Source organism: Schistocerca cancellata, chromosome 3 (genome assembly GCF_023864275.1).
Source record: "Schistocerca cancellata isolate TAMUIC-IGC-003103 chromosome 3, iqSchCanc2.1, whole genome shotgun sequence".
NCBI lineage: Eukaryota > Metazoa > Arthropoda > Insecta > Orthoptera > Acrididae > Schistocerca > Schistocerca cancellata.
The window spans coordinates 481,180,091-481,205,266 of record NC_064628.1 but is presented as its reverse complement, the minus strand read 5'-3'; the positions used below and the strand labels follow the sequence as shown (position 1 = coordinate 481,205,266).

Here is a 25,176-nt window from a genome sequence, read left to right as displayed (position 1 = left end):
TAATCTCATTGGAGAAAGGGTTGCATTTATTTGCACTGTACAGAGACAGCACAGTGTCTCCCACAGCTATTCTGCATAGTAGTGTGTATCATTTAACAGCAGCACACTGACTGCAACAGAATCAGGAAGCCAGAAACAGCCATGCCGAAGTTAATGACTGCCTTGCAAATTAACATTTTTATGCTCCATTCCAAATGGACATAAGCGCATCAGTGTTTCTAATAAACACATGTTCGTCACATTTTCCCTATGGTTACATGGTTACATGGATTTCGATCAGGTTCAATAGTATTCACATCTATTAGCACCTACCCTCTTTGGAATTAGAATGATCAGGTTTTTTCTGAAGTCTGTGGATGTTTCGTCTCTCTCGTATATCTTGCGTACCACTTGGAGTAATTTTTGATGGTAGTCTTGTATCAAAGACTGAACAGTAACGTGTGACATGAATTTTCTGATCTTCATCCATCTCCATTACATCAATCAAAGTGATTAAAAAGTATGTTAAAGCAGGTACCCATGAAAAAACTGCCACATTTCCAAACCTGGATACCATAAAATAGATCGTTAGATGTTGTTGTGGACAGGATATGTTAAGAACAAAGAGAGAGCAAAAAAATGTACTATTACAAGTTGGTTGTTTCAAAGGCATCTGAACATTGGAACACCTACTGTGTTGCTAGCTGTGATGAGGTGAAGGTAGCTGCAGTAGCCATATGCAATGAGATGTATGAAAGGCTTGACACACCAGCTGACATGTGAGATATCTGTTGCTGAGCAAAGGAGCGGCACAGATGAACAGCACATGTAGAAAACTTCTGTGGCATTTGTGATGAATAAGGTCACTGAACATTGATTAAAAGAAAGCTGCAAAGCACCAGTAGTCTCCACTGACGTGTTCCCACATTCCCCAGTACAAAAGTTGGCACCTGTTCAAGATCCCATCATATTGATTATCAAGCCTGAAGTTCTAGAAACCACAGAGAAGATTAAGCTTGGGAAGGTGATTGAGCCAGACGGTCTGCCAGTAGAACTGTGGAGATCAGGCACAGGGAGGCAGCTGATTGGTTAAAAGGTTTCCTCAACAAGATCAGTGAAACAAAGAAGATACCAATGGAGTGGATACTGAGCACAGAAGGGGAATCCAGCTGAATATTCTAACTAATGACCCATATGCCTTGCAGCAGAACACATAAGATTGTCAATAGCACCACCAATTAGTGTGGCTTTGCGAAAGGCTGTGGGGCAGTAGATACCATCAATGCAAGTAACTTGCTTACTGAGAAATACTGTGAGAAGTCTAAGCATTTTCACTTTCTTGGACCTGGAAAAGTCTTTCAACATAGGGCCATGGAACTCATATGGTCTGCTCTTTCAGAGCATGAAGTACCTGAAGAATCAACTGAATGAGTCCAGCTACTGTAGCACTATCCTAAAAGTTGCATACCTTTTGGTGTTGTAGTATCATCTGACATCCCTGTTTTTGTGGATGTGCTTTGTATCCCCTACCCCCTACATCATGATAATGGACATGATCACTAGAGATCTTCAGAAACTAGCACTTTGGACCCTACTGTATCCTGATGACGTTCTACTGGCTGCTGAGACTCAACAACTTTCAACGAGAAGTCCAAGCATGAAAGAACTGCCTCAATATAAAGGAAACTGAATACCTGTCAACAGATGCAAATAACACAGGCACTATCAATATGAATGGCATAGAGCTGCCGAACACAAATACCTTCAAGCATCATGGCTCAAAAGTCGATACCAGTGGCTCACTCATTCCTGAAATCACTAATTGCATTAGCAGTGAATAGCTTAAATGGCAGACAATGACTGGTGTGCTTTGCAATAATAAGGCCCGAGACTGAATCTGAATCAAATGGAAAATAGATCACTATGCAATATGCCCAGTTGTCCTTATGGTGCAGAGTAAGCCTGCAAAAAAGAACCACGGCAACTACTTGCTGTAATGGAAACAAAAATGCTTCAGTGTACACCTGGCCTGACATTTAATGATCATGTGGTAAAATATGCAAGTGGTATGGAGTGGCATCTATCATTGAGATGATACAGTGGTATGGCTGCATACTTTGAGCAGACCAAGCTGCAATAGCAGAACACAGTTTTTCATCACAAGCTGATGGTGAACCATCTATTGAGAGCCTGAGGCAACACTGATTAGATACTGTCCATATAAATCTCAAGACAGCGAGCCTCCACCCTGATGCAACACAAGATCGTATCAAGTGGAGAGAGAGAACTAAACGAGTGGATCACACTACAGAGCAGGACAAATGCAGAGGAGGAGGAGGAGGAGGAGGAGGAGGAGGTGGAGGAAGAAGAAGGACCCACTTGGTCTTGCAATGGCTGAGAGTGTCTAGGTCATTTTCCACAAATTTTCTGTACTTACCCCATCCTTTATACTATTAAAGATAATGTAACTGTAGAATTATACAACTTGGCGGGGGTAGCTGAATCCATATCTTCTAGGGAGTGGACTATACTTTGTCTTGTTGTTACGAAGCCAAATAGAAGCTCATATTTAAGGCCCCAGATAACATTACTTACTGTATTCTAAGGTCTGATGAATAACTGTCACAATAAAGTGAATTGAATGTTTTTCTAAAATAGATTTAACAGATGCATACCTCCAACTGCCTCTATATGAACAATCAAAACATTTCATAGTAATTAACACGCTATTTGGCCTCTGTTATAAGCAGCATTTTTCATTTGGAAAGGTCAGGGTGCCTACATAATTGACTGGATCTTGAAACAACCTGGAAAACATTACAAATGATACCACCAAGGCAAGGCACTTGTTGAAATGGCATGCTCTGTTCTCACAACTGCAAGCAGAGGGTTAAAAGACAACAAATAAAAAGCAAATTTCTCAGTATGCAGAATAAAATTTTCACACTGTAGCGGAGTGTGCACTGACATGAAACTTCCTGGAAGATTAAAACTGTGTGCTGGACTGAGACTCGAACTCGGGACCTTTGCCTTTCGCAGGCAAGTGCTCTACCATCTGAGCTACCCAAGAAATATCCCCCAGGCTGTGGCTAAGCCATGTCTCTGCAATATCCTTTCTTCCAGGAGTGCTAGTTCTGCAAGGTTAGCAGGAGAGCTTCTGTGAAGTTTGGAAGGTAGGAGACAAGATACTGGCAGAAGTACAGCTGTGAGGATGGGGCGTGAGTCATGCTTGGGTAGCTCAGTTGGTAGAGCACTTGCCCACGAAAGGCAAAGGCCCCGAGTTTGAGTCTCGGTCTGGCACATAGTTTTAATCTGCCGGGAAGTTTCAAATTTCTCAGTCTTCCATTGATTACTTCTGGCTCATCTTGAGTAAACAAGTGATCAGCCCATACAGCAGTACTTCACTGCAATAGGTCTTATCCTCAAATCATTGTATCTAAAAAAAAGGGGGGGTTCTTGGAAATATACATTATTGCAATGTTGTTGGTGCACATAATCCCCTCAATGACCTCGATAGGAAAAAGGCTAAGTTCAGATACCCGCCAGAATGTCACAAGCAATTTCATTACAGGAGATACTTGGATACATGTACAAGCCAAGCAAAATGTTGGTGCTTCCACTGAAATCTCATGTAGCTAGGGCCTCCAGTCGGGTAGGCCAGTTGCCTGGTGCAGAGTCTTTTTAGTTGATGCCACTTCGGCGACTTGCGCATCGATGAGGATGAAATGATGATTAGAGATTCAGATTTGGTGGAACATCATGCATCAAAAACATCAAAACTGCTCACTGCTACACAAATAATCAACTTGGAAAGAAATCACCATCAGTATTTTTCCTTCAAGGAAAACAATTTCATCTCGTGATGGCCCCTAAGTGCTGCTGGGCCTCTCTCGGCTCACAGCTCACTTTCACTGAAAGATGATATAGCAACTACACTAAAGGGCATTACCTGAAAGCAAATACACCTGTGAAATCAATTTCAAACTGCCATCCCAACATGCTAACATAGGGGGTTTAATAAAAATGTATGGCACAAATTGCAGCACACATTCCTCACATGTAGACACAGAAATTACGTTACATGAATATGGGTCTGGAAATGCTCTATTTACATGATACAACTCATTTTCTCGAATTCATTAATTAAGGGAAAAACACAAGAACACAATGTTAGAATCATGGGGAACATGCACTCTTGGTGACGTCTGGTTATATTGTGCACTGCCAGTGTTATGTTTTACATGTCCCTGTCGCCATGTAACATAAGCCATTGCTTGTTTACAGGTTTACACTGTTCCAGTGCTCAGGACAACAGCTGCAAGTAGTAGAGTTAAACACAGATTTGGCTCGTGCAATGGCAGTGTAGGCAAATGCAGAGACGGCAGATGCCCATTTTATGTATGGATTAGCTGACAGCAATGGTGCTCACACTCATCTTTTGTACCAGGAGAGATTTCTAGGATGAAGGTGCCTCGATAGGAAACCATCTGAACCTACTGATCATTGACTTAGGGAACATGGGGGCATTTAAACCTGACTCATGACTGGGGGAGGTCTAGAAGGAAGAGGATACAATGGAAGGTGGAAATTCATGCAGTTGACAATGACCATAGTGTCAGTATAAGACATGTAGCTGCAACACTGAATGTTGACCGCATGACTGTCTGGCAATGTTACATGAGGGCAAGCTGTATCCATACCATTTACAGTGAGTGCAGCCACTATCAAGAGTTGATTTTCCTGCACAAGTACTCTTTTGTGATTGGTTTGTTCAACAAAGTATCAACTCTAATTTTAGTGCAATGGTGCTGTTCACAGATGAGGCCTCTTTTCAGTGAGATCAGAGTGTACATTTTCACAACTGACTTGTATGAGCAGATGTCAATCCTCATGCAACTGCTGAAGCACGTCATCAACAAAGATTTTCTGTCAATGTTTGGGCCAGCATTGTTGGTGACTGGTAGAGCCCCACTTTGTTCCACCGAGGCTCAATGGACAAAGTTATATAATTTTGTAGAGAATGTTCTACCTGATCTTTTAGCAGATGTGTCTTTAGCTGTGCAACAAGACATCTACTTCATGCATGATGGAATGCCTCCTCATTTTAGTGTTAATGTCCATCGGCTTCTAAATAATGGATAGGTAGAGAGGGACCAATTGCCTGGTCTCCGTGCTCTCTGGGTCTAAACTCACTGGACTTCTATTTGTGGAGGCATCTGAAAGCTCTTATGTATGGAAACCCAGTACAAGATGTTCAGAATCACCACACCCACATTATGGATGGCTGTGAAACCATATTCAATACACCAAGGATACATCAGCGCATCCAAGATTCACTATGACAGTGGGTTTATGCATATATCAATGCCCATGGAGGGCATATTGAACATATTCTGTGAGAAAGAGTTGCCTGCATGAGGTATGTTCGTGCATTGTGTTTGTGTGTGTTTCCAACAATTAATAAGTTGGAGAAAGTGAGTTGTAACATGGAAACAAGGCACTTCCAGACCCATGTTCATGTAACATAATTTTTTCATCTATGTGTGAGGAATGTGTCCTGCAACTTGTGCCATACATTATTTTTTTACATCCCGTATATCATCCTGTCACATCTCCCATTAGCACCAAATTGGATTTTAATGCCCATGTGATGGTATGTTTTCAGTTAGATGTGGAGGTTTACTGACCTTCAAGGATTATCCAACTACCCAGTACCCACACAATACAGGGATTTCCAATTATGACAAACAACAACTTCGCTTAGGCTATAGCCAACAACACTCTTCTAAGCAGAATCACAAAACAAGTCAGGCATGAATTTTTCTGCTACTATATTGCAATCCAACACCAGCTTGTATTGGTTGATAGCATCCTACTATGCAGCATCAAACGTGTGACATACATGCTTATTCCTCAACCCCTACACACTTTTATCCCATTCTACAATATCTCTGACACTGGAATATGACCAACATGAAAGTTTTGGCATCATATAAACCAGGTACGGTTTGAAATCGAGAGTGAACACCTGGTCATGCCACCCAATAAACCATGTGATGACAACCCATTTTTACTCATAATCAAAGGGGACAGTCTGAGACGATAGTTATTTCACTTAAGACTACCACGCTCCATTGTCTCAGATGATAGTTATTTCATTTAAGACTACCACACTCAAGGGAATGACAGAATCAATAACGGTGACTGCTCTTTATTTTTGAGTACTTATAGTACTGTACTCCACTTGCTGCAGCTGCCATCTTGGGAAATAAGCTATTGCTACCCCATACAATATGCAACTGGTGAACCATTCTAGAATCAGCATTTGGGTGGACACCTGCTACTATGAACCATTCCTGTGGCTGCCTTTACTGACATTTAAATCAGCTGCACTGTCCAAAGAACTTGACTTTACCATTTACTCCAAATATCTGGCATGTACCTGCTCCTAATCAAAATACATGTCACAACTCAACCTGCACAGAGCCAGTTCATTTAGAAAAACTGTTCTTTCTGCACTGCCTACAGCATGTCACAACTCCAGCCTTGAGATATGCTGCCAACGGCAATAGTCATGCTGAGATTTTGACTACTGCACCGTCTTCCTGGTATCATACTCACTGTCTACACCTTACATCAAGGTCACTGCTAGCTGCATTATAGCATCGTGCATCTTGTCCTTTTTTGGCTTTTAATTTAATTACAAACCAATCTGAAATCAGTTTTCTTCATTACCTTATCAGTATAGATGTCCTCATTCAACTTGTAATGTTACTGTCTGTCAATTTCTGGGGAGGTACAGAACTGAGTATTTTCTCTATTATGTACTGTGGGTAGCACAAGTTTGTCAAGAACTCAACACAGCCACTTGGCTGATTTTACAGGTTGGTATTGTGATCATAGTCAGTAGTAGACCAGTGTACATACTGTGCTCAGGCAGGTGATTATGGTATGCACACACATGGAAAGGCAAACAAATATAACTAGGGTGGCCATCTGTGAAGATAACTTGAAAGTCCTCTTTACATATAATGTAATGGATGGATAAAAAAATCTATTCACATAGTAGCTGCAGGAGAACACACATATAAAGGTTAAAGAAGTCTGCAAGCTTTCAGAGCCAGTGGCTCCAACTTCTGGCAGAAGGGTCAGAGGTGAAGGAAGAGAGGTAAAGGAAAAGGACTGGTGAGGCTTAGGAAATGGGTAGAGTTAGGGAAAGTCACCCAGAATCATTGATAAGGGGAAACTGACTGTTGGGGACTGCACCAGATAGATACAACAAGAAGCAAGACAAAGATTACTCACAAAACATGGTGCAAGAGTAAATAAAAGTGGAGAGCTTCGGTCTCATCATTTATTCCCAGTGACTATTCCTTTCTGCAGTTCCTTTTAGTTTTCTATAACCTTTATTTTCTGACCTATTTATCCCCCCACACCTCTATGACATACAATGCACTATGCTTTCCACTCTTATTAATTCTTGCACAAAGTTTTGTCAGTAATATCTGTCTTGCTTATTACCCTATCTTCCACCTTTAGGCTCTCAGGTTTTCTAATGTCATCTGGTGCCATCTCCAACAATCAGTCTTCCCTTCTCATCCTGTCTGGTACGTTTCGCCTGACCCAGGACTCTGGGTGACTTTTCCAAACTTTCCTCATTTCCTAAATCTCACCAGTCCTTTTCCTTCAGCCCTCTTCCTTCTGTACATTCATTATCCTCTTTCTGATATGTTTTGTGTCACCCTTTACTGACATTAAACCACACTAACTCTCATCAGGTATTGATTTGCTGTCATAGATATTGTTTAAGGAGGTCTTATTTATCCCACACCATTAAAGCAATGGTTCCTTATTAATATAGTTTTCACAAACATATTGTACCACCAATATACATCTCAGTTTTCCCATACAAATGCCTGAATTTTAGTAACTATTTCATATTATTTATTGTGCACTGTCTGTAGGAAAATCACAACTCTGTGCACTGAAGGCTAATTTTTATTCAGAACAAAATTTTCTATTACCTGACCCTTTCAGAGTCTTATTAAGTGCTAAGTCTAACATATTTTGGGAACACTGGATTTCTTTTTTAATTTTACAGTGAAACTGACATAAATGGTAAAGTAAATGATTAATGGAAAATCTCATATAAAGATGTGAAACAAATACTAACAAAGAGATAGAGGGGCTGGCCAGTACTTACCTCAGCTCAGTACAGCCGATAGATACACATAAAACAGAACCAAAAATTTACATTCCTAGCTTTCGGAACAAATGTTCCTTCATCAGGGAGGAGAGAGGGGAAAGAAAGGGAGGAAGGGAAAGGAGATTCAGTTACTCACAACACAGGCTATGAAGCAACAGGGAAAGGAAAATAGGTAGGGTAGCAAGGATGGAGGCATGGTTGTCAGAGGGAAGCCAAAGATATTCTACTGTAAGTACTGTGCCAGCTTCAAACCAAAGAGGATGCATACAGAAGTAAAGAGGTATATAGTATAAAGATAAACACAACTATGTAGGATGAAAAGATGCGTGAATGGCTAAAGAGGAAAGGGAAAGAGGAGAAGACTGAAGAGTAAATGGGAGTGAGGTTGTTTAACGTAGGTTCAGTCCAGGGGGATGGCGGGATGAAAGGATGTGTTGGAGTGCAAGTTCCCATCTCCGCAGTTCAGAGGGACTGGTGTTGGGTGGGAGAAGCCAAATGGCACATACGGTGTAGCAGGTTCCTAGGTCCCTAGCATTATGCTGGAGGGCATGCTCCGCTACTGGGTATTGGGCATCTCCTAGGCGGACAGTTCGTCTGTGTCCGTTCATGCGCTCAGCCAGTTTAGTTGTTGTCATGCCGATGTAAAAGGCTATGCAGTGCAGGCATGTCAGTTGATAAATGACATGTGTAGTTTCACACGTGGCCCTGCCTTGAATTGTGTATGTTTTACCAGTAGCGGGGCTGGAGTAGGTGGTTGTGGGGGGATGCATAGGGCAGGTTTTGCAGCGGGGTCGGTTACAGGGGTAGGAACCGCTGGGTAGAGAAGGTAGTCTGGGAATATTGTAGGGTTTAACAAGGATGTTACGGAGGTTAGGGGGGCGACGAAAGGCAACTCTGGGTGGTGTGGGGAGAATTTTGTCAAGGGATGATCTCATTTCAGGGGTTGACTTGAGAAAGTCATATCCCTGGCGGAGTAATTTGTTGATGTTTTCGAGGCCAGGATAATATTGGGTGACAAGGGGGATGCTTCTGTGTGGTCTGGGGGTAGGAACATTGTTGTTGGACGGGGAGGAATGTATTGCTCGGGAGATCTGTTTGTGGACAAGGTCTGTAGGATAGTTGCGGGAGAGGAAAGCACTGGTCAGGTTATTGGTGTAATTGTTGAGGGATTCATCACTGGAGCAGATACGTTTGCCACGAATACCTACAGCCTTGACAAAATTCTCCCCACACCACCCAGAGTTGCCTTTCGTCGCCCCCCTAACCTCCGTAACATCCTTGTTAAACCCTACAATATTCCCAGACTACCTTCTCTACCCAGCGGTTCCTACCCCTGTAACCGACCCCGCTGCAAAACCTGCCCCATGCATCCCCCCACAACCACCTACTCCAGCCCCGCTACTGGTAAAACATACACAATTCAAGGCAGGGCCACGTGTGAAACTACACATGTCATTTATCAACTGACATGCCTGCACTGCACAGCCTTTTACATCGGCATGACAACAACTAAACTGGCTGAGCGCATGAACGGACACAGACGAACTGTCCGCCTAGGAGATGCCCAATACCCAGTAGCGGAGCATGCCCTCCAGCATAATGCTAGGGACCTAGGAACCTGCTACACCGTATGTGCCATTTGGCTTCTCCCACCCAACACCAGTCCCTCTGAACTGCGGAGATGGGAACTTGCACTCCAACACATCCTTTCATCCCGCCATCCCCCTGGACTGAACCTACGTTAAACAACCTCACTCCCATTTACTCTTCAGTCTTCTCCTCTTTCCCTTTCCTCTTTAGCCATTCACGCATCTTTTCATCCTACATAGTTGTGTTTATCTTTATACTATATACCTCTTTACTTCTGTATGCATCCTCTTTGGTTTGAAGCTGGCACAGTACTTACAGTAGAATATCTTTGGCTTCCCTCTGACAACCATGCCTCCATCCTTGCTACCCTACCTATTTTCCTTTCCCTGTTGCTTCATAGCCTGTGTTGTGAGTAACTGAATCTCCTTTCCCTTCCTCCCTTTCTTTCCCCTCTCTCCACCCTGATGAAGGAACATTTGTTGCGAAAGCTGGGAATGTAAATTTTCGGTTCTGTTTTATGTGTATCTATCGGCTGTACTGAGCTGAGGTAAGTACTGGCCAGCCCCTCTATCTCTTTGTTAGTATAAATGGTAAAGTGTAATTCTTTGTACAAAGAAAGTAACAACTATTATAAATATAAAGCACTTGTATATCAAAATCAATTTTCAAACAGTTTAATGCTTAGGAGGAGTGGGAGACGGGAAGAGGGAGACTGCAGGAGGAGGGAGAGTAGGAGGCTGGTTTTAGCAATACTGCAAGACATTTATTAACTCACCTGGTGGCTCCCTCAAATGTATCTGCATTACAGTGATGAGTGAAGCATCTAAGTAGTCAGTTTCTGGTTCTTTTGTGTAAAGAACTTCAACTGGAAAAGTTCTTCCAGGAATTGTAAAAATTGGTGCTTCAAAAAAATACTGGGAAAATTTGACAGCATCCAGTGTAGCTGAGGTCACAATCAATTTAAGTTCAGGCCTTTTCCTCACGGCTTGCTTAAGCAGACCTGGAAATGGAAACATTGGTAAAGAGAACATAAAGATCACAGTTGAAGCAAGCAGTGATAGATATCCCCATTATGTATGCACTTGAAACATTTATTTTACTCAAACATTATTTCATACAATTATTTTTTTAAAAAACATAACTTTAAATTTGCGTTAAAATTGTTTTATATGTGTTTTCTTCCCTCCTCTGATCTCATCTACTACCTACATGTCTTTTCTGTCACATGTCAGTTTGCTATTTTCATCCAATATAGTTCTTTACAGTTTATCTCACTCTTATATCGTATCAAGATTGAGATACCATGTTCTGTTGTTTTAACCTCCCCTAAGAATGTAGGAAGATAGCTGCTGGTCATAGTAAAATTAAAGAAACCTTTGGAGGAAAGCAAAGCATTTCTGTGAATATTAAGAGCTCAGATAGCAAGCCAGTATTAAGCACAGAAGGGAAAACTGAAAGGTGAAAGGATTATATAGAAGGGTTGTACAAGGGAAACAATGACAACATTTAAAAAAAGGGACAATGATGCAGATGAAGATGAGATGGGAGACATGGTACTGGGAGAAGATTTGACAGAGCACTGAAAAGTCTACATTGAAACAAAGTATCTCAAGTAGATGACATTCCATCTGAGTATTGTGATCCTTGGGAACACTAGTCATGACAAAACCATTCCATCTGGTATACAAGATATGTGAGACAGACAAAATATCCTCAGACTTCAAGAAGGATGTAATAATTTCTACCCCAAAGAAGACAGATGCTGACACTTGTGATTATTATCAAACAATCAGTTTAATAAATCACGGTAGCAAAATACAGACACAAATTGTTTACAGAAGAATGGAAAAACTGATAGAAGCTGACCTTAGGAGAGATCAGTTTGCTTTTAGAGATATTTAGGAATGTGTGAGCTAATACTGACCCTAAAGCATACCTTATAAGACAGACTGAAGAAAACCAAGCATATATTTGTAGCATTTTTAGATTTAGAGATAGCTTTTGACAATGTTGAATGGGATACTCTCTTTGGAATTCTGAAGAGAGCACAATAAAGTGTAAGGAGTGAAAAGTCATCTACAACAAATACAGAAACCAGACTGCAGTTATAAGGATTGAACGACATGAAAGGGAGGCAGCAGTTGAGAGAGAAGTAAGGAAGGATAGCTGTGGAGGAATCAGAGGAGAAATTTTTAAATAGAATTAAAGTTTAGAGAGAAGAAATATAAACATTGAGGTTTGTTGACGGCATTGTACTTCTTTCAGAGAAGGCAAAGGACTTGGGAGATCAGTTAAACAGAATGGATAATGTCTTGAAAAGAGCTTACAAGAGGAACATCAACAACAGTAAAACAGGGATGATGGAATAGCATAGGATTAAGTCCTGTGATGCTGAGGGAATTAGATTAGAAACTGGAACAATAAAAGTAGTAGACAAGTGTTGCTATTCAACTAGCAAAATAACTGATGATGGCTGAAGTGGAATGGATATAAAATGCAGACTGGAATAGCAAGGAAATAATTTCTGAAAAGAGAATTTTTTACACCAAAGACAGATTTAAATGTTAGGACATTTATTCTCATGGTATCTGGAATGTAGCCTTACCGTATTTACTCGAATCTAAGCCGCACTTTTTTTCCGGTTTTTGTAATCCAAAAAACCGCCTGCGGCTTAGAATCGAGAAATTTAAAAAAAAGGTGGAAGACGAGCTTTTTTCTCCGCCCCGAATTTCGACCACTGCATTTTCATACATTATCCAACGAAGTAAATACAAATTCCGTATTGTTCATCTTCGAATGTAGCAGCATTTCAATGTACTACGAAAATCCGACTGGCAAGACCTTTTGCGATGTTTGTCAGTATGGCCAATTCTACGTTCTGATTTTTTTTTTTTCTATCTGTGAGAAGAGATGGTTGCTAATGGGAACTTTTGTGAATTCTGAATCACTTGCAGTATTCTCTTCACCATAAGAATAATATGAATATAAACATTTTGCCATGTATTCTTTCATGTTTGCTGCTATCTCATTTAAATTCTGTCTGCCTAATAAACTACGAAACTAGAGTGAGATAACACAAACGCGGAAGTATACACATATGTCATGTTCATATTCGTATTATTCTTATGCCTAATAGTGATACAGTCAGAAATGAAGCGAGGCAATTGACTAGATTTTTAAATCTAAGATGACTTTAATTTCTGTGCAGAAAATAATGTACTAAAGAGGCGTCTGCAAAGATTTTCAAACGGAGAAAAATTTTCGCTAAATTCTCGTTCAGAACATCTTCTATCATACGCAGTTTATTATTTGGTTCTTGTTGATCATTATCAAAGAAAGCAGCAGTGTAAATAACAACAAATAGCAGTCTCTTGCCATTGTTTCGCTACTGAGACAATTACTCTCTTTTTTTTTATTGTAAGCGGCGGTAGCACGCACAAAAGCAAACCATGCCGCGAGCGGCGACAGGTCGTCAACATTCATTATCGGAATGCGACAAACAATGCATGACACAGTACAGTTATGCATTTTCAGCTTAGAGTGACGAAAACACATATAACAAAGAGAACGGCAATTATCAGATCAAAGAAAAATAAACAATCAATTCAAACCAGATGAAGCACGTGAAAAACAAAGGGTACCCGCATAAATAAGGATGGAGCGCCTGACGCATAGCAATGGCTACCTGGTAAAGCTTAACTGCTAAGCTTACGGCTCGAACCAAACTACTGTAGCTGTATCGTCATTCATTCGACCTGAATTATGTCTCATATTACAATGGACCAAATTTGTTTCGATTTGGAGGTGCGACCTAAAACTTTTCTCTCCCCTTGAATTTCGAGTCTCAAATTTCAGCTGCGGCTTAGATTCGGGAAATTATTTTTTCCTTTATTTCGAGTCTCATTTTTCAGGTGCGGCTTAGATTCGAGTGCGGCTTAGATTCGAATACGGTATATGGAAGTGACACATGGATGATAAATAGTTCAGTTAAGAAGTGGATGGAAGATTCTGAAATGTATTACAGAAGAATGCTGGAGATTAGATGGTAGACAGGATAAATAATGAGAAGATAGAATAAAACTGGAGAGAAAAGAAATTTACAATATCCTCTAACTAAAGAAGGGATCAGCTGAAAGGACACACCATGCTGCAACATGGAGTCATAAATTTGCAACAAAGAGAATTGTGGGGAGTAAAAATTTTAGAGGGAGACCAAGGGATGAATACTGTAAGCAGGTTCAAATTGACGCAGGCTGCAGCAGTTATGCAGAGATGTAGAGGCTTGCACAGGGCAGAGCAAAAACCACAACAGCCACCACCCATTTCATGTGATGTGAACTTGTTCCTCTCACCACAATTTCTCTACCTATTGTAGTGTTACAAGCACTGGCAGTAACATTGCTGTCTTTTACACCTAAGAATCAGCTAAATATTTATAAATTTATACTTCCACGTATTTACATTAGTTTCATTTCAACATTCACAAAAATGTGTTTCTTTTCTGTTGCAAGTGGGATTTACGGGATCCTGAGAATGCGGAAATGTCTTTCTCAGCTGATGTGGAGCTTTCCACTGCCAGTCATCACGATGTATTATCCAACAACCAACAACTTGAGATGACATCTCTATTTGCAAGAGCCTCATTATGCTTTATTATTCTAATGAAATAAAAATGAAATTGTAATTGTACACTCTAGCATGTCACAAAATGGGTTGGTTCTCTCTTGTCTATCTGAGGAGATGGTTCATGAATGTACAGTATTGCTACATATTAATACTGATGATATCATTACCTATAATGATGAGATAAATAGACATGAAGTACACAGGAATTGTTCAAAAAGAAGTTTTTTGCAACAGAATTTTTTATTTATGACAAATTTCATTTATTTTGCAGAAGAATTAAAAAGCAATATGGAAATGAAGCACTATAAATGACATTCACCAGATGAATGATAGGAATTATGACACTCAGGGAGTGCAATACATCATTTAATTGTGACAATGAATGGTAGTAAAATGAACTGTGATTGCATAATAACAAACTTATTATTAAGTGTAAGAAGTCTTCAGTTATCTGCATTAGATGTGAAAATAAACCTGCAAACTGCAAGAAGTAATGTAAAAAAGAATTACAACAAAAAGAAAATTTATTCTGATGTGTGGAGTTTCTTGCATCTATATGAAGTCTGATATGGTTAAGTATAACCATCAAATATTAGATAACCAAAACTAATACTCAACTTAACCGAGTAAAGCAAAATAATAAAAAATATAGGGAATGTCACACTATCATGTCAGACAATAATATTACTTTTCTCAAAACATATAGCAATATAATAAATGTGAGATTCTCATAGCGATGAGCCCATGTCTCATCAATGGTTTCTATGCAACTGAAAAAGTAAGAGTTTTCTCTCCAACATAACAATTCACCTGAAACCTATTACAAAGAGTAGTACACCAGTACTCAACACTATCTCTTCAAGATGTTCATCCAGGTCATCAATCTTGTGTATCTTCTACTGCACCATTCTACAGGTCATCCATAATCTGCAGCTGACCAGAAGTCATTTAATCTGCAGCTGACCAGAAGTAGACCGCTACATTCCCCATCGTTGTCGTTTTCTTCTTCTTCTTCTTCTTCTTCTTCTTCTTCTTCCCTCACTCTCCCACCCCAGTATCAGTTTTGGTATTATTGTTTCCACCATTCTTCTCGCATGCCATTTTCTTCAATCCATCACATCATCACTTATTTCTTCTTCCATTTCCATTATCTTTATCATTTCAGTGTACCTTATGTTGTTGATATTCTCCAGAAATCCATCTCTAATAATTGTGACTTGCATTATATCTATGATTGCTTGTCCAGGCCTCTGTTTCAAACAGGACTATACCCTCTAATATCAACTTGAATATGATTCATTTTGTTCTACTCATCACATTAAAGTTATTTATCCACTCGTAACTTTCTCCCCTCAAAGACAGCTACCACTATACTGCAGCTGCATTCTGCAAACCATCTCTATAGCATTAGTACATTCAGTGTAAAGAAACAGAAGCACTCTGCTCATTTCTTCCTTGGTGGTAGCAGACAATGGGACTCTCGTAATACAATTCTCTGAAATTACTACACATAGAGCTATTCATTGTATCAACTCAGCTATTGCATAAAAACAGCACTTGGGTTAAGGCATGTCACTGCTGGGTCAGTGATGTCAACCAACAGAAAAGAGTGCATTTACTTATTGACATCCCCAAAATTTTATTGGGAGTTGTTGTTGTTGTTGTTGTGATCTACAGTCCTGAGACTGGTTTGATGCAGCTCTCCATGCTACTCTATCCTGTGCAAGCTTCTTCATCTCCCAGTACCTACTGCAGCCTACATCCTTCTGAATCTGCTTAGTGTATTCATCTCTTGGTCTCCCTCTACGAATTTTACCCTCCACGCTGCCCTCCAGTATTAAATTGGTGATCCCTTGATGCCTCAGAACATGTCCTACCAACCGATCCCTTCTTCTAGTCAAGTTGTGCCACAAACTCCTCTTCTCCCGAATTCTACTCAATACCTCCTCATTAGTTATGTGATCTATCCATCTAATCTTCAGCATTCTTCTGTAGCACCACATTTCGAAAGCTTCTATTCTCTTCTTGTCTAAACTATTTATTGTCCACATTTCACTTCCATACATCGCTACACTCCATACAAATACTTTCAGAAACGACTTCCTGACACTTAAATCTATACTCGATGTTAACAAATTTCTCTTCTTCAGAAACGCTTTCCTTGCCATTGCCAGTCTACATTTTATATCCTCTCTACTTTGACCATCAGCAAAACTCATTTACTACTTGAAATGTCTCATTTCCTAATCTAATTCCCTCAGCATCCTGACTTAATTTGACTACATTCCATTATCCTCATTTTGCTTTTGTTGATGTTCATCTTACACCCTCATTTCAAGACACTATCCATTCCATTCAATTGCTCTTCCAAGTCCTTTGCTGTGTCTGACAGAATTACAATGTCATCGGCGAACTTCAAAGTTTTTATTTCTTCTATTTCTTCTATTCCGCAGCTCGTGGTCTCGTGGTAGCGTTCTCGCTTCCCGAGCACGGGGTCCCGGGTTCGATTCCCGGCGGGGGTCAGGGATTTTTCCTGTCTCGAGATGACTGGGTGTTGTTGTGTCGTTTTCATCATCATCATTCATCCCCATTACAGTCGGAGGAAGGCAATGGCAAACTACCTCCACTAGGACCGTGCCTAGTAAGGCGGCGCGGGTCTCCCGCGTCGCTCCCCTACGCTCTGTAAAGGAGTATGGGAATCATCATCATCATCATCATCATCATCATCATCATCATATTTCTTCTATTTTTTATTTCTTCTATTTTATTGGGAAAGATCTGCAAAATAACTAATTATGGGTGCCAGTGGCGTCAGAACAGTTTCTGATAAGAATTTCAAAGCTCATTTTTTTCCTCTCTTTCCTCCATTGACAAACTATCTTTGTCTTCATGCACAGGTGCAATGTTATAATCAAATATTTTGTGTTTATTTTCCTTTTTGAAAGCCAGGCCTCTTATTATGTATTTCTCCATATAGACAATCCATTGCATTTGTGTGGTAATTATTATTTTACTCTTCACAAGATAATCCATTTTTCATTCCAGAAATCATTGCCATAAACTTTATGCCTTCACCTTCTTTGATGTAGGGTCACTTGGCTTCCACCCTTTTTTAAGACTGCTTCTGAATTTTTGGCTTGACATGGAGGAATCACTTGTCATCTCTAATAACAGGTCACTACACAGATCTAATATCTGAATATCATTTTCCATTTTTGATTTTCACCAGCTTCATGATATACCGAACTCCTGTTGCACAAACCATTCTGATAGTTAATTCTTCATGTAAAACAGGCTCTGGTAGTTGACGCTGAATGTGAACAAATGTAATATGTTGCACATAGGAAAAAAGGCACTACTTACAACTACTCTACTGATGAGAAACTGCTTGAAATAGACTATCCACAGCAACCTTAAGTGGAATGACTACATGAAACAAATAGTAGGAAAAGTAGATGTCAGACTGAGATTTATAGGAAGAATCTTAAGGAAATGTGACTCATCTTTGAAGAAAGTGGCTTACAAGACACTTGCTCAACTGATTCTTGAGTATAGTTCATCAATATGGGATCCTTACCAGGGTACACTGATAGAAGAGAGAGAAGATCCAATGGTGAGTGGCGTATTTAGTCAGAGGATCGTTTGGTCAGCACGAGACCATTACCAAGATGCTCAACAAACTTCACTAGCAGATGTTCACGAGAGGCATGGTGCATGGTTTACTACTAAAATTTTGAAAGAGTGCTTTCCGGGAAGAGTTGGATAACAAATTACTTCCTCCCACATACATCTTGCATAATGACCATGACAACAAAATCTGAGAAATCAGAGCCAATACAGAGGCTTAGTGAGAATCATTCTTCCCATGTGACATTCATGAATGAAACAGGATAGGGGGAATCAGTTAGTGGTACCAGAAATACCTTTGCTGCATACCATTAGGTGGCTTGCAGAGTACGATTCTGATGTGATGTAGTTGTAGAAGTAGATGTAGATGTAGCACGTTTTTTTCTTCTGATATTAATATTTCGTCGGCTGTTTCATTCTCAACTGCTCACCATCCAGTACGACACGGTGCACTTTCTTTATGGTTTCATTGGTGTTTCCAATTTTGAGATGTCCTCCTTATGAATTATTTTACAAACAAATTAGGCTATATTTATTTTCAGTCCCCTGTTTCGTAAGTACTGAAAATTTAAAATGTACAGAAGAAGTACTGAAATGAAGAAACAGACTCATAAGACTTAAGAAACTTCAAACGAATTTTTACTGAATATGACACACAACAAAGACAACATTTATGACAGCTCAGCATTCAAGTTTATCCACCTGTAGAGAACATGACTTCTTTGAAGAGCAATATAAATAAAACCATCCTGCACATAAACAATTCGTGTCATGGTGCACACACACCAACATAACCAAAATTTTGATAATATCAATACCATATCTATGGCAGGTCAAGAACTTCTCATTTTGCCCTTGTATTGCAGAACAAGCCCCTGCACATTGCAGCCAAACTTATATTGCAATTTTTGCTAGTGTGAAAACATTGACAAACTAAAAAATACTACTGAATTGGGAACAGCACAGCACTACGCAAGTAATCCTTCATTTGAAGGTCCGATGTCTTGTGCATTGACTTGTTCAGCAATGACCCTTTCTACAAACAAATAAAAAAATATGGAACAAAGGCCATTTTGCTTGAACAGTCCATGGGTGTACTGTCAGTCCGTAGTGTCCAACAGGCAAAATATTTCAGTGAAGAGAAATGTCGCCATCATCGGGAGCACTGATGAACTGAGCTCCTGAGGGTGGGCGTTCGTCTTAAATACCCTCCCCCTGGAAGGCATTCTCTCCGAGGTCTGCGCGCATGTCAGCAGTCGCTGAGATGCTGGTGTCAGTGTCTGTGGTGGCTTTGGTGAAATTGCCTCATCTGCCCTGGTTATCCGTTCATTTTCTTTGCTGAGCATCTTTTTAATTAGACTCAATGCTGGTTCCCATGCCTTCATGAGGTTATAGCCGCAATCTTGGTTGACAAGTCCGTCCCTGGTACGAATTTCGATAGCCTCTCTAATGACGCTGTCCCAGTATTGAGATGTCTGTGCCAAGACCCTGGTATGTTGGTAGTCCATTTTGTAATTTTCGGATAAACAGTGCTCTGCGACCGCCGACTTGTTGGGGTACCTAAGTCGAGTGTGCCCCTGATGTTCTCGGCAACGATCTTCGATGGTGCGCACTGTCTGTCCAATATAAGTCTTCTCATGCCGACACGGAATCTGGTATACGCTGGCCTTCCGCAAACCTACATCGTCTTTGACACTTCCCAATAATGCTCGTGTTTTATTTGGCAGGCAAAAGACAGTTCCTACTCGGTGTTTCCTCAATATTCATCCCATTTTCCCCGACAGTGTGCCAGTATATGGTATACAGGAATGGCTATCTCTTCCTCCATGACTTCTTCCATCTCCACACGCTGTACTGTAGAGGTGGGGCAGAGACCGCATCTGATCTGCCATTCCGAGTACCTGTTTTACCGGAATACAGTTTTGAGGCTTTCCAGCTCATGGTACAGTCTCTCTGCGTCAGAGATGGTGCGCGCCTTGTGCACCAGTGGTTTTAGCACCCCATTGCTCTGTGAAGGGTGGTGGCAGCTGTCCCCATGCAAATAGAGGTCGGTGTGCATTTTCTTCCTGTATACCCTGTGGCCCAGAGTGCCATCTGCTCTTCTTTTGACCATGATGTCCAGGAATGGTAACCTTCCTTCTGCTTCGGTCTCCATAGGGAATTTGATATTTGGATGTATGGAGTTAAAGTGTGTAAGAAGGTCTAGGAGCTTCTCCTTTCCATGGGGCCAGATCACAAACATGTCATCCACATAATGGAGAAAACAAGTGGGTTTCCATTTGGATGACGGCAAAGCTTCCTCATTGAAGTACTCCATATAGAAATTCGTGACCTCAGGCGAGAGTGGGCTCCCCATTGCAGCTCCTTCTGTTTGTCCATAGTATTCTCCATTAAAGAGAAAATATGTGGAGGTCAGAACATGCCTGAAAAGGTCGGTCGTCTACTCGCAAATTTCTGTGCAATAAGCTCAACTGACTCTCGAAGAGGCACCCTGGTGAATAATGAAACAACGTCAACACTCACCAGGATATCTGAGTCTTTCAGCTTGAAGTTGTCAAGACATTTTACAAACTCCACAGAAGGGACTTAATTCTGCTCCCACACCTATGTTCATGCTGGTAGCAGACACTGTCAGTGCAGTTGAACAGGTTGCTGCATGACTACCACCTGAAACAGCTGAAGAAGTATGCCAGGAAACCTGCTGTGCTCGAGATCTAAACCAATAAGGTTGAATATTACCAGCAGGGAGAGGACAGCCATTCGAGACCTGAGATAGAGCCCTGAGATTGTCGTCTTACCGGCTGACAAAGGCAATGCTACAGCTGTTCTTTGCCATAAGGACTACATTGAGAAGATGCACAGCCTATGAAATGACGAACCTTAGAGGAAGATCAATGCTGATCCCAGAAAGAAGGTGGAGGACAAGACTAGGATTCTTCTCAAGGACACGGATTTACCAGAGTGTGTCACCAAGAAATTGACACCTCACGGACCTGTTTGCCAAAACTTTATGGACTCCCTAAAGTGCACAAAGAAGGGTACCGTTACGCCCAATTGTCAGCAACATTAAGGCACCTAGATATTTGCTGGCCAAATACTTGGCAGAATTACTAAGCCCTTATGTGGATAAATAAGGCAACGGCATTGCCGCATTGTATACACCGGTTCCCGACGGATCACCGAAGTTAAGCGCTGTCGGGCGTGGCAGGCACTTTGATGGGTGACCATACAGGCCGCCATGCGTTGTTGCCATTTTTCGGGGTGCACTCAGCCTCGTGATGCCAATTGAGGAGCTATTTGACCGAACAGTAGTGGCTCTGGTCAAAGAAAACCATCATAACGACCGGGAGAGCAGTGTGCCGACTACACGCCCCTCCTATCCGCATCCTCAGCTGAGGACGACACGGCAGTCGGATGGTCCCGGTGGGCCGCATGTGGCCTGAAGACAGAGTGCTTTTTTTTTATGTGGGTAAATGCCTTCATCACATTCGTAATTCTGTGGATTTCGTAAAATGTCCCAACAACTTCAAGCTGAAAAACTCAGATATCCTGGTGCATTTTGACGTTTCATTATTCACCAGGGTGCCTCTTTGAGAGTCAGTTGAGCTTATTGCACAGAAATTTGATGAGAAGATGACCGAACTTTTCAGGCATGTTCTGACTTCCATGTATTTTCTCTTTAATTGAGAATACTGTGAATAAACAGAAGGAGTCGCAATGAGGAGCCCACTCTCGCCTGTGGTCGCGAATTTCTATATGGATTACTTCGAGAAGGAAGCTTTGGCGTCATCCAAATGGAAACCCACATCCGAACATCAAATTCCCTACGGAGACCGAAGCAGAAGGAAGATTACCATTCCTGGACATCATCGTCAAAAGAAAAGCAGATGGCACCCTGGGACATGGGGTATACAGGAAGAAAACGCACAACGACCTGTATTTGCATGTGAATAGCTGCCACCATCCTTCGCAAACGAATGGGGTGCTAAAAACACTGGTGCACAGGGCATGCACCATCTCTGATGCAGTGAGTCTGACCCATGAGCTGGAACACCTCAAAACTGTATTCCGTATAAACGGGTACGCAGAATGGCATATCAGACATGCTCTCCGCCCCATCTCTACAGTATAGCATGTGGAGATGGAAGAAGTCATGGGGGAAGATATAGACACTGCATATATACTGTATACTGGTGCACTATCGGGGAAAATAGGACAAATATTGAGGAAACCCCGAGTAAGAACTGTTTTGCCCGCCAAATAAAACACGAGCATTATTGGGAAGTGTCAAAGATGATGTCAGTTTGCGAAAGGCCAGCATATACCAGATTCCGTGTCAATGTGGGAAGACTTATATTGGATAGACAGTGCGCACCATCGAAGATCATTGCCGAGAACATCAGAGGCACACTCAACTTAGGCACCCCCAACAAATCGGCGGTTGCAGAGCAATGTTTATCTGAAAATCACAAAATGGCCTACTAACATACCTGGGTCTTGGCACAGACATCTAAACACTGGGACAGCGTCATTAGAGAGGCTATCAAAATTCTTACCAGGTACGGACTCATCAACCGAGATTACATCCTCAGCAAGGCATGGGAAGCAGCATTGAGTCTCATTAAAAAGATGCTCAGCAAAGAAAATGAACGGGTGACCAGGGCAGATGAGGCAATTACACCAATGCAAACACAGACACCGACGCCAGCATCTCAGCGACCGCCAACACTAAATTAGTGATCCCTTGATGCCTCAGAACATGTCCTACCAACCGATCCCTTCTTCTAGTCAAGGTGTGCCACAAATTTCTCTTCTCCCTAATTCCATTCAATACCTCCTCATTAGTTATATGGTCTACCAATCTAATCTTCAGCATTCTCCTATAGCACCTCATTTCGAAAGCTTCTATTCTCTTCTTGTCTAAACTATTTATTTTCCACGTTTCACTTCCATAGATGGCTACACTCCACACAAATACTTTTAGAAACAACTTCCTGAGATTTAAATCTATACTCGATGTTGAACAAATTTTTCTTCTTCAGAAATGCTTTCCTTGCCATTGCCAGTCTACATTTTATATCCTCTCTATTTCATCAGTTATTTTGCTCCCCAAATAGCAAAATTCATTTACTACTTTAAGTGTCTCATTTCCTAATCTAATTCCCGCAGCATCACCCGATTTAATTCGACTACATTCCATCATCCTCATTTTGCTTTTGTTGATGTTCATCTTACATCCTCCTTTCAAGACACTGTCCATTCCATTCAACTGCTCTTCCAGGTCCTTTGCTGTCACTGACAGAATTACAATATCATCAGCGAATCTCAAAGTTTTTATTTCTTCTCCATGGATTGTAATTCCTACTCTGAATTTATCTTTTGTTTCCTTTACTGCTTGCTCAATATACAGACTGAATAACATCAGGGATAGGCTACAACCCTGTCTCACTCCCTTCCCAACCACTACTTCCCTTTCATGCCCCTCAGTTCTTATAACTGCCATCTGGTTTCTGTACAAATTGTAACTAACCTTTCGCTCCCTGTATTTTACCCCTGCCACCTTCAGAATTTGAAAGAGAGTATTCCAGTCAACAAAGGCCTTGTTGGCTGAAAGCTCATTTTGTGACAGTCCTTTTGTCGTGCCTATCTGTGACTCAGCATCTCTACTACTATACAGTGAGTAGCGACTATCCTTTTCATATTGTTGTTATATTCCATCCCAGATTTTCCATTATTATTATTATTATTACTATTATTGTAAGAGTGAAGTGAACTACCTACCAAACAATACATCTGTATGAATTGTCCTCTCATGAGCCTCATCCAACATTATCACAGAATAGTATTTGAGATCCAAATCAACAAGACATTCCCTCAGCAGCATACCATCTGTCATGTATCTGAAAAGAAACACACAAACATTTTTTTTCTTTCATGAATGTAATATCCTTACATTTAAAATGAAGACTGACAACCAGTCATGTGTAGTTAGTTAGCTGACACTTAAAAATGACAAACAATAAAATTGAAGTAACTTTTGACATTTCAATTACTACTACTATTATTGTTATTGTTATTATTATTATTATTACTGTTATTAATTAGAATTGTGTTTACACAGTGCTGCTACAGATGTGTGTGTGTGGGGGGGGGGGGGGAGGAGGAGGAGGAGGGGGGGGGTGCATTTAAAACAGAATCTCATTTTCATCTTACAAGGGAGATTGATTACACATTTTAAAAAACTTTATTTACAGACTATTTCCAAATCCACAACCTTCACTTATATTACACTTCAGTCAAGCTGATCATAGTATTTTCTATTCCTCCTTTTCATAGATTCTGTTGCCAATAATATTAAAGCAAGAAATTTGCCTCTTTGACATTGTTAAAGCTTTTATTTATTTACATAATTTCTCCTGATTATCTTAAAATGTGAAACTCTTAAAAAAATTAACCCAGCAAAAAAAGTAAATACACATTGCAATCAGTGTTATGAAAACAAATACAGAGTTAGTGCACCCAATTATTTTTCAGTTAGAAAGCCATTCTAAAGGTCTGATGAAGGGAAATAATAACAACAGGTATTTTAATAGATGCTACAAAAACAGTATAATTCTGAACCAGAACATAACATGTTGAGAGCTAAAAATTAGAAATCTGATGGCTTAGTTAAGTCCGACACATTTACATCAAGCATAAAAGCAAGAAACATTTTGTCAGAAAATATAGTGAAAGACAAGAATGGTCAGGATCTTTATGAATATGGAGGTACAAGCAGAAACAATTACATCGATTTGTAGGTGGTTAACATTACTCTTGCAACAACTGACAGGAAAAAATACAAGATACATGTTTATTGAATACTGTCTGAAAAACTGCTTAAAAATGAAAATATCACAGTTAGCACAACATTCAGGCAAGAGAGAAATAGTTCTAAAGTAAGACAAGAGTAAGCAGAGTCACAAAAATAACTTAAGAAAGATTTATTACAACATGTTTATAAAGTGAGAAGAAAATCAGTGATTAAATAAAGTGTAAGTGCAAGTGATTTACTGGAAATGAAATGCTAGAAAAACAGAGGACAACTGACAGAAATTTTAAGTTGAAATTGGTTTTAAGTGAAACTTATGTGACATGCAAAGTCTGAA

At 40.5% G+C, this 25,176-nt stretch overlaps 1 protein-coding gene across 1 annotated transcript in view; it reads right to left on the bottom strand.

Moving 5' to 3' along the window:
* The window catches only part of LOC126175246 (ATP-dependent RNA helicase DHX8), a 142,469-nt gene that overhangs the window by 30,703 nt on the left and 86,590 nt on the right, over positions 1 to 25,176 (bottom strand). Inside the window, exons 12-13 of the mRNA XM_049921887.1 lie at positions 23,810 to 23,928; positions 10,551 to 10,775 (exon numbers count right to left, since the gene is read on the bottom strand). Of these exons, the coding sequence (XP_049777844.1) occupies positions 10,551 to 10,775; positions 23,810 to 23,928 (344 nt within the window). The remainder of the gene's footprint in view (positions 1 to 10,550; positions 10,776 to 23,809; positions 23,929 to 25,176) is intronic.